Source organism: Pseudonaja textilis, chromosome 5, assembly GCF_049901715.1.
Source record: "Pseudonaja textilis isolate UNSWEBS1 chromosome 5, rPseTex1.2, whole genome shotgun sequence".
NCBI classification, from domain to species: Eukaryota; Metazoa; Chordata; class Lepidosauria; order Squamata; family Elapidae; genus Pseudonaja; species Pseudonaja textilis.
The window spans coordinates 76,316,412-76,329,875 of record NC_141994.1 but is presented as its reverse complement, the minus strand read 5'-3'; the positions used below and the strand labels follow the sequence as shown (position 1 = coordinate 76,329,875).

At 45.0% G+C, this 13,464-nt stretch overlaps 1 protein-coding gene across 1 annotated transcript in view; it reads left to right on the top strand.

Annotated features, from left to right (window-relative positions):
* Positions 1 to 13,464, top strand: part of SBF1 (SET binding factor 1) — a 49,728-nt gene that overhangs the window by 8,350 nt on the left and 27,914 nt on the right. Inside the window, 1 exon segment of the mRNA XM_087935476.1 lies at positions 13,227 to 13,312. Within this exon segment, the coding sequence (XP_087791602.1) occupies positions 13,227 to 13,312 (86 nt within the window).

Below are 13,464 nucleotides of genomic sequence, written 5' to 3'. Positions count from 1 at the left end.
TTGATGGCCCACAACTGCTGTGCCAAAGGTGCTATCATATTGCGAAGTATGCAGATGACATGGGAGTGGTGGGTCTTATCTGGGACGACGGTGAAGGTGCTTTTAGGGAAGAGGTGAAGGCTCCGGTGGACTGGGGCAATAAAAGTAACCCGGTTCTAAATGCTAATAAAACAAAGGAGATCGTTGTAGATTTTAGAAAGAGCCGCACAGTCCTGCTCCACTCAGGATCAAGGATGAAGCCGTAGAGAGGCTCAACAGGATTAAGTATCTGGGGGTGCGGATAACTAACTATTGGAACTGGCCTCTGCACACAATACCCTTAGCGAAGCGTTTGCAAACCGGCACCTGCATTTCCTGCGTCGGATGAGGAGGGCACATATTTCTCCTTCCGTCCTGGTCACTTTTTACACAGGCACGATTGAGAGCATTTTAACAAACTACATCACTGTTTGGTTTGGTGGTAGAAAAGAATTAGAATTAGAATAGAATAACAGGGTTGGAAGGGACCTTGGAGGTCTTCTAGTCCAACCCCCTGCCTAGACAGGAAGCCCTACACCACTTCAGACAAGTGGATGTCCAACATCTTTTTAAAACTCCCAGTGTTGGAGCAGCCACAACTTCTGGAGGCAAGTTGTTCCACTGATTAATTGTTCTAACAGTCAGGAAATTTCTCCTTTGTTCTAAGTTGCTTCTCTCCTTGATGAGTTTCCACCTGTTGCTTCTTGTCCTGCCCTCAGGGGCTTTGGAGAACAGCTTGACTCCCTCTTCTTTGGGGCAGCCCCTGAGATATTGGAAGGCTGCTATCATGTCTCCCCTGGTCCTTCTTTTCATCAGACTAGACATACCCAGTTCTTGCAACCGTTCTTCATATGTTTTTGTTTGGTAATAGTGCCTCAGAAAGAAAGTCCCTACAGAGAGTGGTAAGGACAGCCAAGGAGATTATAGGAAGCTCGCTTCCCATTATTCAGGATGCCGCTTATAAGCGCCATGTGCTTAGAGCTCAAAGCATTGTTAGACCCCCCTCCCCCCGCACACTTTAGGGTCTGTTTCTGCTGCTCCCCTCTGGGGGGAGGTTTCAAAGTATTTCTAGCAGGACCTCCAGATTCTGTGACGGCGTTGTTCCCTGCGCCATCCGTCTGGTAAACTTGCAAGATTCGTTTCTCTCGCCATGTACATGTATACATCCAAACTAGACTGTTGTTTCTCCATGTCATATAATATACGTGGGTATGTGGCTTCATGCCTGCCCGCTTGCCTGCCTGTCATTTCTATGTAGTGTATATAGGAGGTGGTGACCCTTTTGAGAACTGTATGCAAATTTCATTTTACTGCCTGCCGATTAGCGTACATTTAAAGGGACAATAAAGTTAGTCTAAGCCTAAGTGCAGATCCCTGTGGTGAGGATGCCCCGGGGGGCCCCCTCCCACTTTCAGTGGCAGTCGGTGTCCTCTTGACTGGGTGGGGTGGCAGCTAAGCAGGGCCAGCTTCCCACCAGTGGCTTGGGGCATTTCCCGGGTCAGAGGTCGCACAGAGTCTTTTGCGGGTGAGGGCCAACCTATTTGGCCGCCTTGTGGTGAAGGGAAAGCCTCTTGTTTTGTACCCCTTGGACACGTAACAACAGTGGCCTTTGTCTTTTGCTGTGTGTCTGTGTGCATGTCATTTCAGCAAAATGGGTAATTGTTAGTGTTTACCCAGTTTTTAATTTTAAAGAAAAAAAATGACATTTACAGATATAGCAAAATACAGAACCTATGATAGAGCACTGAAATAGGTCTGTGAAACAACAGTGGACGCCAAGGCGTGTCCTCTCCCTCCCTCTCTCCCTCCCTCCCTCCCTCCCTCCCTCCCTCCAGTTTTTCATTCATTTATTCATGCTTTCGTTTGATTTGTATAGCCTCCCATTTCATATTTGTGACTTTGGATAGCTCACCTAATTAAAACCACCATGCTTGACAAAAATGACACCCCCAACCCCCCCCAAGATACTGATATCAGTTAAAATAAAAACAACTGATGCCATATTAGAACTGGGTTAAAGCCATAACGCATGAGAAGGGGCCAAGTGCATGTCATGGCTCAGTCAATATAACCATCCGGGAAGCTCCAAATTCTGACTGGATCCCTGGATGCAGCAGCAGCAGTGACAGAGACGCCTTTTGGAAGGCGAGCGGGATGGGGGCCATTCTCTTCTCTAGGGGACGAGGTTTCAAGGGCAGTGATGCCCGGCAGAAAAGGCTCTACCAGAGATAAAATATTATAAAAAGTTAAGTGAGAAATCAAAAAGAGTCTCAGACATGCAGAAGATCACAGAAATTGCTTTGCATCAACAATTATTTGAGTTTCATAAACGGAATATGAACCACATTGAGATGCTAGCGCAGAAATGCAAACGGGATCCTTGGCTGCTTTGTCAGAAATACCAGGTCAGGTTTGGGTGAAACCTTCATTTCTCTCTATTCTGCTTCCATTATGCCATGCCTGGACACCGCGTCAGTTTTCGGCACCTAGTTGAGGAAGCAGGCAGTGCGGGCCCTGGAAGCAAAATACAAGGAGTCCTTGAGTTACAAAAGTGAGTTTAAATTGGAATTTCTGTTGCTAGGTGACTGTGTCACTTAGTGACGGCTGTCCCGGCTCACCCTGTTGCCCTTGTTAACCCAATTCCACCAGAGGTTAGGAGAAGTCTGTGGGGAGACATGAAAGGTGTCTGAAGTTGTGTAGTTAGTGGAGGATGTGTTTCATTGCAGATACTAGTTTTAAATATGGGTGGATGAGTCTGGGCGGCCATTTGTCATGGATACTGTGATAATGGATATTTGTGCGAGACGAAAATAGATCTTGCTGCCCCTCCCTCTGCCCTGCTAAAAATCACGACAACCCGCCTGGTGCCCAGGAGAAGAATCAGATCCTGCCATGCCTTGTGAAAGGAAAGAACGGCAGGACGGGAGCCATCCAAATTTCTGGAGTATTGTTGTTCTGAAGGAGGGCGCCACGGTCGAGAAGGCGTCCCTCCTGAGCCTCGTCAGAGAGCCAGCCCTCCAGTGGAGAGAGGCAGCCTTGCCAATGGCCCATGGGCCCCGTGTCCTGAAGGGCTTTACGGGTCATGGGCAGCCCCTGGCACGGCCTCCTGGAAGACAGGATGGCTCTCCCAGCCACAGTCGCTCCGGACGTCTCTCCAGCTCCACCTCCAGTCAAAAAGACCACCTTTCAATGAAGAGGGATAAGTAGGATTTCATGACAGAACTAAGATGAAAAGGGGGGCTAAGGAGGATAGAGGGTTTCTTGCCTGAACAGGGGTTGGACTAGAAGATCTCCAAGGTCCTTTCTAGCTCTCTTGTTAGATGCGTTTTAAGTAAAAGGAGAATAAAAATGAGTGGTGCACTTGCCATTTGAGAGAGATGGATTCCACCCCGTTCCTGGGAAAGGGCCAGGAGGAGAGCAGTTCCCAAAGTGGGAAGGGAAGGAAGGCGTAGAGCCGCGGTGGCACAGTGCTCGGTATGCAGTCCTGCAGGCTAATTCTGCTGGCTGCCGGCTGCCCGAAGTTTGGCAGTTCGAATCTTACCACCTCAAGGTTGACTCAGCCTTCCATTCTTCCATCCTAATATTTTTAGCACTGTTTGCCTGGATTCGTGGAGGTCTGCTTGTGCTGACGAAGAAGCTTTTCCTGGCTTGCCTTCCTCACCCGCTTCCCTTTCAAAGCGGCCTCAAGAGAAGCACCCTCCCGAGGCCCCTCTCCCTTCTCTGTTTGGGAGCCACCGACCGTCCCGGCTCCCAGGCCTTTCCGGTCTGCTTGGAGGAGGCTGGATAGCTCCTCCATCCTTGCCAAGGGCTGCTCCTTCTTCCAGGGAAGGAATGTTCTCGCCTGCAGTAAATTGCTGTTCTTTTGCTCCAGCCGGACAGAGTTATCTATAGAAACACAGTGCGTTTTATGAAACAGGGACATCTGAGCACCGGGTAAAAAATACATCACGTAATCAGTAGGTACGGCTTGCCATGGTGGCCAGAGTTGGCTCTGTTTGGGAACCGCCAGGGGGGAAAGCCTTGCCCGGGTGTCTGCAGAGGGCTTGGTCCCTCTGTGGTTTTTCCTGTTCATCTGTGGCTGCCTTAAATAGAGCTGTTGGGCTGGGGTAATGAGGCTTGGTAGGTGAGGTCTAGCTGCCTAAAATATCCCCGTGGCACAGTTTCCGAAGAGAGGCTTCTTGTAGCCAGTCCCAAACTTAGCTGGTCACCTGCGACTGACCTCGTTCCAGGCTTTGGCCTGAGGCAGGGGAAGCTCAAGCAGCAGTTTAGTGGTTTAGTCCCTCTTCCCTGCAGAGGGGGCTGCGGCCCCAGCCCTGTCCAGCCAAGCGCTTCCCTCTGGGCTGCCCGCTGGCTCTGGTTTCACAGAAAGCTCGGTCTTTATAGTCGGTGCGCAATTACTGAGGTAGCTGCACAGCTACCCAGAGAGGTTAGGCTCATTAGGATGCAGCCAATGGTTTGCCCCCGGGGTACTGGGACAGGGTTCGGGTTATAAAATTTGGGGTTAACAGAGATCAGAGACCAACAACCTGCTGCCGCAGTTAGATGCAGGTTTACTTTCCGCCGATATACGGCGAGGAGTTTGGCTATTCCTTATGCACAATTTATAACTGTAAATATTTTGTTAAATTTCAAATGCTGAGAACGTAGCACAACTAAGTACCCAGATCAAGGGATTAGCCATTTTTAGCCTATAAGGAGCGTAGGTGCAGTTCCCTCCTCCAGGTGAGGAAATGGGCCTGTTACAGGGGTTGCCGCTTCACCCTGGTCCAATGAACTTCATAGAGAGAGGGAGCTCAGCGGGCCTTGTCGAGATGGTCGGACCGGACAGGTCAGATTTGGCAAGGCAGGGCCCGGGAGATGCCAGGCCTGTGCTGAGGGCCCTTTAAGCAACAACCAGTACTTTGAACTGGATTCAAAAGCTGATGCAACAACCTCCGATTTGGCTTTGCCCCAACAGCGGGCTCGTCCCTCCAGCCCTCTGGCTGTGGTATTCTGGGCTCATTGAATCTTTTGGGGTATCGCTAAAGGCTGCCCCAGGCAAAGCCCCATTGCACAAAACCAAGTAGGTGATCCAAGTAGGTGAGTGTTGCCGTTGAACACCTCCTCGTCCAGATTTCAATAGATCAGGCAAATGAAACTCAAAACTGCTTCAGCAGAGCTAAATCAATGAGAGGCCCCTTTTGTTCCTATTTCATAATCAAATTTTGTTACTGTACTTTGAGCACATGATATGAAGAAAATCACTACTACTAAAATAATCACAACTGTGCCCACATCCCAGTGTTTTCTAGATGTATCTTGCAATGTTGAACTTCTTCCCAGAAATGATTCCTGTAAGGCAGGGGTCCCCAACTCCTGGGCCGCAGTCTGTTCGGAAACAGGCTGCACAAGGTGGCGGGTGAGCACGTGCCCAGGTTCGCTTGTGCAAGTGGCGGGCGCTTGCTGCTCCAAATGCCATTCACACAAAACCACCCCCTCTGTGCCCGCTAGCCCTGCCCTCCACCCACCCCCAGGCTTCCAAGCTGGAAGAGTTGGGGAGGGGGGGCGCTGCTGTAAGGCACAGTAAAAACATATAATAAGCCACATGGGTTTTGGCTCAAGGATTTTAAAAAGTAGTCCATTTTATAATTGGTTATTTTTTTAAAAAAACAAACAAACCCTGCTTCAACCTTTTCTGAAAAGAAGATTTAAGCCACACAGATAAAATCTTTGATATGTGAAATTGCAGAGTGGAAAGTATTTTTGAGGATGTTCCCATTATTAAAACATCCTTTGCCCCTCGGCTTGTTTGCTTCTTTTGGAGAGACGTGGCTGGAAATAAAAGGGAGGCAACTTGGATTTTTTTTTGTTTGTGTTGTTTTAAGTGACCATTAATGATGCAATGCATCGTTAGCTTAGCTAAGCCAGTCAATTACGTTTTTCATTCAGGTTTTTTTAATATATATAAAAGTTTTTAATTTTTTTAAATTTTACACATCTCTTCACGTGAGCAATATAATTCCAGGTTATAACACTTGTACATAGTAATGCTTTCATTTCCATTAATCTTATATAATAACATATCATTATCCATTTCATCTTTAAATAAATTTGCATTTCATATTTCGGTTCATTAATTCAATATTGCTTGCACTGGCACGAAGCCGAAAGCACCAGCCTGAGGATGGCGAGTGGGACCTCGCCAAAACGCCGCCAAGATACTTACACGGGAAAAGACCCGAACACACCTAGACCTACATGTATATATATATATATATATATGTGTGTGTGTGTGTGTGTGTGTGTGTGTATGGTATTCAGCTTTGTTCAGGTATTTTCCCACGTTGTTATAGTTGTGCTTTTAAGGTTTTAGCAACGTTTTGGCAGAATGTCATCTGGCATCATCAGGCTTCTGTATAGAGTTCATCTGTGAGTCAGGCTTTCACAGCCTGTATAGTTGTACAATCCTAGAATATTTCCCAGCAAGTTTTAGACTAAATACCAATATACATTCCCATGCGGTATCCCCCTTATAGAATCCCTAACCCTTATCTCTATTTTTTTCCGGCTTTATTATTTCTTTTAATTTTAGCCAGCTTTTCCTTTTCTAATTTTCCCCGGTCTTTCTTCTTTTTTCCCTTCTGGTATTATTTTTATTCCCCTCTGCCTGTCAGCCATGTTATCCCCCACCCTTTCCAGTTCTCTTTTTGGGGGTTTCTTCTTATATAATTATTTCTTCTTCTTAGTCTTGGGAGCCTTAGCTCTTTTATTTGTTGTCTCTGGTGTCAATGCCTGTATTTTAAATCCTTTTATATCCTTTGGCAGTAGTCCTTGCTCTCCATAGTCATCTGGGCTGTTGTTTCCCTCTTCCGACTCGTCGTCTCTGGGCTTTCTTTGTTCTTCTGCAGGCTGCAACGCCATTACTTTACTAATCATTGTGTCCAGCAATTTCATTCTTTCTTTTAACATACCTCTCACAGTTTGCAGCTCCAACTTAAATTCTTTGCTTATTTATTCCATTTCTTTATTAAAGATCAATTTTTTCTATTATAGTCCTTGCCAAAAGTTTCCGTTTCTCTCACTTTCTCTTTCTTCTGTTTTCTTGTCACAGTCAATCTCCAGCAATCCCAAAATATTGTATTCCTTTATATTTTACTATAGTCTCCTCTTTAAAAAAAAACTTCTGGGTTTTTTTGTTGTATTATTAATCTTTTATTCCACTTCTTCTCTCTTTCAAATATTTATGCAACCAGTAATTTTCCTTAAAAACATAAAAGAGGAAAATCTTTAACCATGTTTTTTTAAAATTCTCTTTTCCGTAGTATTAATGTTAATTTTTATCCATTCCAAATAAGTCCAGCATTTTATCCAATGCTTAATTAATGTCCAATTCTGTATATTAGTTCAAATTTAATCTCTGATATCTTACAATTCTTTTATTTCCGGTTTTTCCTTTACCTTATATTTTCCTCTTATTCTCCGTTCACTGATACCATTCTTCCAAGTGAGGACTCTTTCTTTCTGCTTTTCGGGTTTTTTTAAAAAAACAAATTTTTCAAAGTCTTTTATCCAGTTACACGCCACTCAGCACTTCTCCTCTCCAGCACAAACTTAGGTCCCGGCAGCTTCCCGTCTTCAAGGCAGCCATTAAATTGCCACTTCTCCCTGTCTTCTAGGGGAGTAAGTACCAAGCCAGGGAGGGGAGATGCGGCTCCTCTCAACCCAGCTGGTGGTCTCCCCCTCTTCCTCCACCCCTACAAGGTGGGTCAGATGGTTACGGTTCCTCGGGGACCCTTCCAACAGGGCAAGCACGGATCAGTCATGCACGATCGCTGTCTCTGGTCCGTCTTCGATGGAAATGCCACCGGAAGTCCGTTTTTCATTCGGTTTTTAAAGATTTTCTAGAACCACTAGCTTATATTGTAAAACCTATAGAAAATGTCAAGTGATTGTGATGCCCTCATTCTTCACTGTAGCATCTTGTGGGCTCTTCTTGTATTCATGCAAACACCCCTGGTGCTGAGCTTTGCTGATGAGTAAACTTGTGGAGACCTTCATAAGGCATCATCGTGCTTATAGGAAAATGAGGGGCGGCTGATACGAAGTTGGGCAAACAGGAAGTTTTAGAGTAGCCTGAGGGGTTAATGCCCAGGAAATGGTAATTAATGATTCCAACATGGCAAAGAGAGGGAGGGAGGGAGAGAGAGATGGAGAGAAAGAGAGAGAGAGGGGGGAGATCAGAGATACGGTGCCATTGGTGTACCAGAGAGTCACCAGATGGATCCGGGCCAGCTGCCAGTTTATCTAATGAGGAGAGGTGTCAAATTTTGCAAGTCGTCTTCTTCACCGTAGATAAGAACAGGGCTAGCATTTCACATTTAGAGAGGTACGTGCATATTAAGCTAAGATAGGGACACAACTGAATGAGAATTCAGGGTCTTCTTTGAAGATTGACGGTCAGCATCATAAATCCTTAAACAAATTTTTCTAAACCAGAATCTCTAGTCCAGAGATGAGCTCGTAAGCCAACTTCCTGTGCCTTCATCCCATCAACCAGGAAGTACATGTGGTGTATGGGACTGTCAAGAACTTATGGGTAGAATGGAGGAGAATGCCTGGCTCATAAGGGTCCAAGTTAGACCTGTTTAATTTTAGCACAGCCACCATCATTGTATTTCAGACAGGCCCCGTTTGAGAAGGCAAAGCATCAAATTAAACAGGGGAAGTTAGTCTATGAAGTTGTTCTTGCTGAATACAAGGCATATTAGGAGAGCCTTAAAATGTCACTTGGGATATTGAAGAATCTGTGCGCTGTAAAAATGAATGAGGCCACCTGATAGATTCACGCTGGAGCAATCAAAAGGGGAAGGGGAAGAGGTTGGTTTTTCTACCCGTGAGGTGAGTGGAGGGAAGAGGGGAAAGGAGGCCAAGGACAGAGCTGCCTGATGCCCTTTTGCCCTCTCGTTCCTCCTCGGCTGTCAACCGCTGTGACCTTCTGACCCGGAGGGAGAGGAGTCCCAGTCTGGGTCTGTCTGCTGACGCTCAAGCTGTAGTCAGATCGTTTGCCATTCGTTGGGTGGAGCTTTCCCGTTGATTACGCCTGCAGAGAGGGGGGGGCCTTGGACGCCATCTGCCAAGGACCTTCCTGCGTTGGAGGGTGCCAGGTGGCGGCGGCGGTGGCGGTGGTGGGCTTCTCGGCCTTAATGAAATAGTCCCCCTCCCGACATTGGTCATGGTTGATGTGTCGGGAAGTCTGTCCTTCAAGGCCTGGTTATGCTATCAGGCCTGGGGGCTCCAACAAACCAGGGACTTGTTTAGATGGCTCCACTATCACTCATTCTCTCTCTGCTTGGGGTTCTATATTTTTTTTAGTTTTAATCAATTTTCACTTTAATGTTCCTCTTTGTATCTTTCATTGTGTTTTAATGTGCATTTGTTTTATTGAGTGTTGTACACCATGTGGACTTGTGGAATCACATCATAAAATGGGTGACTGTAGAAATCTGATTAATAATTACGTACATGCGCACGCATACACACACACACACACACACACCACACCACTTTCCAATGCTGCATTCTTAGTTTTTTAGCCATTGTTAGGGCATGTTATATTCATTTACATTGTCCAGTAAAGTAGTAGTATTCTTATTATCTTTCCAACAAAATGCTGTCTTAGACAATCCTTTTTCTATATAATTGTTGTGGATCCAAGAAATGCTTGTTTAAGTTATAGTTTAATGTCCATTGATGCTCTTACTATTGAAGCCAACGCGCTGTAGGGGGAAAGGGTGGCAGAATGTGGGGGCTGGAGTAAAAAGAGGGATCAGCCTGGGATCCTCATGTAACCATAAGTGAACCAAATCCAACCCCTCTTGAATTCACAGATCTTATCTAACTCCGAGTAGGTGCTAACCATTGGCTGAGAAGATTCCTGGGCATAGCCATGAATAACAATAAATCATTTTAATTGGACTTTCATGTATGGACCTGATCTTTTGCTCTTATATTATCCCTTTGTTTACGCAATATAGGAACTTCTAATTCTTTATTCTACTCATTTCTTAGCATCTCTGTATTGTGTTTTTAGAGGTACTAATATTTCTATGGTCGTTTTAGAGTTGCCACAAGTGCATATCGATCCTAATTCTGTCCATCCAACCAAAGGTGGTATGTATGTATGTATGTAAGTTTATGTATGAACATGTATTCTTAAATTGTCCAAATCATAAAATAAACAGCAGTTGTTGACCTCCGGTATTTAATTAGGCAATCTGTGACCTGCTGAGTCATTATTTCAGAGATACTTCCTTACCTAAACAGAGAAACACAATGATCAAGGGCAAAAAAGCCCTGGAAACAGGAGTGAATTCTGATTGCTGCCTGGGTTGACCATTGCTCACTGCCTTCCAGCAGCCAATGGTAGGGCCAGTCTACCTGGCCTCGGTGGAGGACTAGGGCAGTATGGTCTATCAAACCTCTGGGTAGCAGTCAGCATACTAAAGCGACCACAAATATGCCACAGGAATTGTGGGACCAGGATTTTGGACTCATTCTGTCAGTTAAGGTGGGAGATGACCAGGCCGAGTCCAAAGGAGGGAGGGGTCAAGTGCGTCATCCATCTCGAGTCCCTTTGCACCCACCAGAGATTCAACCCACCTTGAATTCTGCTGACTCTTCCTACTGCTGATCTGCTTTGACCGTTAGTAGTTCAGGTTCTTGAAGAGAGTGTTAGCATACCATAAACCTATATTTATTTATTTGTTTGTTTATTTTATTTTTATTTATTTTATTTGGTTTGTCAATTGCTTACAAGATAGTAGGTATAAGTAAAAACATAGTTATGAATACATGAATACATATAAGAAAAATAAAAAGAAACAATAGGACAGGGGCGGTAGGCACATTGGTGCGCTTATGCACGCCCCCTACAGACCTCTTAGGAAAGGGGTGAAGTCAATAGTAGAAAGTCTAAGGTTAAAAGGTTTGGGGGTTTGGGGAAGAAACCACAGAGTCAGGTAGAGTGTTCCAGACATTGATCATTCTGTTGCTGAAGTCGTATTTCCTGCAATCAAGTTTGGTGCGATTAACTTTGAGTTTGTATCTATTGTTTGCTCTTGTATTGTTATGGTTGAAGCTGAAATATTCATTTGACAGGTAGGACATTGCAATGTATGATTTTATATACTAAGATCGGACTGAAGGCGGCTTAGTTCTAGGTTTTCTAGGTCTAGAGTTTCAAATCTGGTGGCATAAGGTATTCTGCAACGAGTAGAGGAGTGGAGAACTCTTCTTGTGAAATATTTCTGGACTTTCTCAACTGTGCTAATATCAGATACGGAATGTGGGTTCCAGACTGATGAGCTGTATTTGAGTATTGGTCTAGCAAATGTTTTGTATGCTCTAGTTAGTAGAGTAATATTACCGGAGAAAAAGCTACATAAGATTAGGTTAACAGCTCTTAATGCCTTTTTGGCTATGTAGTTAAAGTGGGCTCCGGCACTTAGATCATTAGAGATGAGTATTCCAAGGTCCTTGACAGAGCTTGGATCATCACCAAGATCTTGACTATTCAGCTTGTATTTTATTTTCTGATTATTATTTTTTTGCCAATATGTAAGACAGAGCATTTATATATTTATTTGAATGGCCTTGCTTCCTGATTTCTTGCAGCTGACAGCCTGGTACCATGGTTCAAAAATTAGTGCCCTATGATGTACTGTTTCAACCAGTGAAAAGTTGCAAACCTGAGAGTTCTAGTAGGGTGTAAATATTTGACAATAAGTAAGGTTGATGATCAAGCTCCTGATCTGGGGAACTGAATCTCTCATTAATTGGTAATTACATTTTCTGTAAAGATATTCCAGTAATTGAAGAACTCTGTAAGTATTTTTGTTGTAGCTTGTCTGTGTGTCCCCCCTCCCGCCCAGCAGCCGAATCAGATGAGGAGGAGGAGGCGGCGTGGGAGTCGGGGCAGCCTGAGAGCTCCGAGCGGGGAGAAGAGGGAAAGGAGCTGTCAGAGAGAGACAGAGGCGGAGCCTGGGCCGCCTGTCAGCCCCCAGATAGAGAGTCAACAGCCCCCAGGTCCAGAGGTGGCTGATGAGGAAGAGGAAGAACAGCTGGGTCCCGTGCCTGCCGGACGCGCGGATGCGCAGAAGGCAGAGGAGAGCAGAGCAGCAGCGAGAAGCTGGGGGTTTGATCCTCAGGATGGAAGAGCCACTGCTGCTAGCTTAGCAGGCGGGGCGGAGATGAACAGGTGTGGCAGGCAACTCTTCACCTTCCTGTCGGTCAGCCACTGGTAACCCAAACTTCTGAGTCCTGTCTGGAACCCTCCCTCCCTCCCTCCTTGAATTGTGTACTAATGTACATTCCTGTCATGATTATTTTTGTGTGTTTTGTTCCTTTTTCTATTCCTTTTTTAAATAGCACTAAAAATAAACAACATCAATTTGTCTAATGTTTACTTTTTCTTTTTAGCTTTGTTTTTAACAGCTTTTAATGTTTTTCATTTTTAAATAATTTTTAAATATATTTATTACATTTCAAAAACAAACATTAAAATTCTAACATAAAAGGAAAAAGGAAATGGAATAGCAGGACATAAAAAATTAAACAAATATGTAACAATGGTGACCTCCAACGTTTTTTTTTTCAAATAATACCAATAATAGCAATAGCCCTTAGACGTGTCTGATGCTCCACGGTGCTTTTATAGCGCTCTCTGAGCCTCTGGCCCTCAACCCCCTGGGTCTCCTCGCTTTGCTAACCTCGGAAGGAGGGAACGACTGCCGTGAAATTAGTCACAGGGTTGCTAAGTGGACCTGGCTTTCCAATGACTTTGCTTGTCATAAGGTCGCCAAAGGGATCGCATGATCTGGACACTGCAACCATCAGGCGCCTGTATTTTGATCACGGGAGCATGGGGGATGATGCAATGGTTGTGTGAAATACATCCACAAGTCGCCTTTTTCAATGCTGTTGTAACTTTGAACGGTCACTCGATTAGCTGTTCTAAGTCAAGGACTACCTGTAGTGACTAAATCTGGGACTTTTATAATTTGAGGTCTTATGTTTATACTTCCTCTTGTCAAATCAGATTAAGGTATGATTTTTTCCAATCTCATCTAGGCAGGAGAAGTTGCTAGCGTGCGCTCCACCCCGCTCCACAAGGCCAGGGAATTCAGGAAGGCTGCCGGAGCAGGAGCTAAAACCTCTGGTTTCCTTTCTAGGCAGCAGAGATGGCCAGGGCCAAATACTCCAGCGGTTTCCAGAGAAGGACTGGGAGGACAACCCTTTTCCCCAGGGGATCGAACTGGTGAGTAGGCTGCTGCCTAGGGAGAAGGAAGAGCAAAGGACATTGGGGTGGAGAGCAACTCCCAGAGTTTTATTTATTTATGCATTTATTTATGCATTTATTTGGGGTGGTCTGCTTTTATTTAGATCTGGATCACTATTCCTTTCACTCCA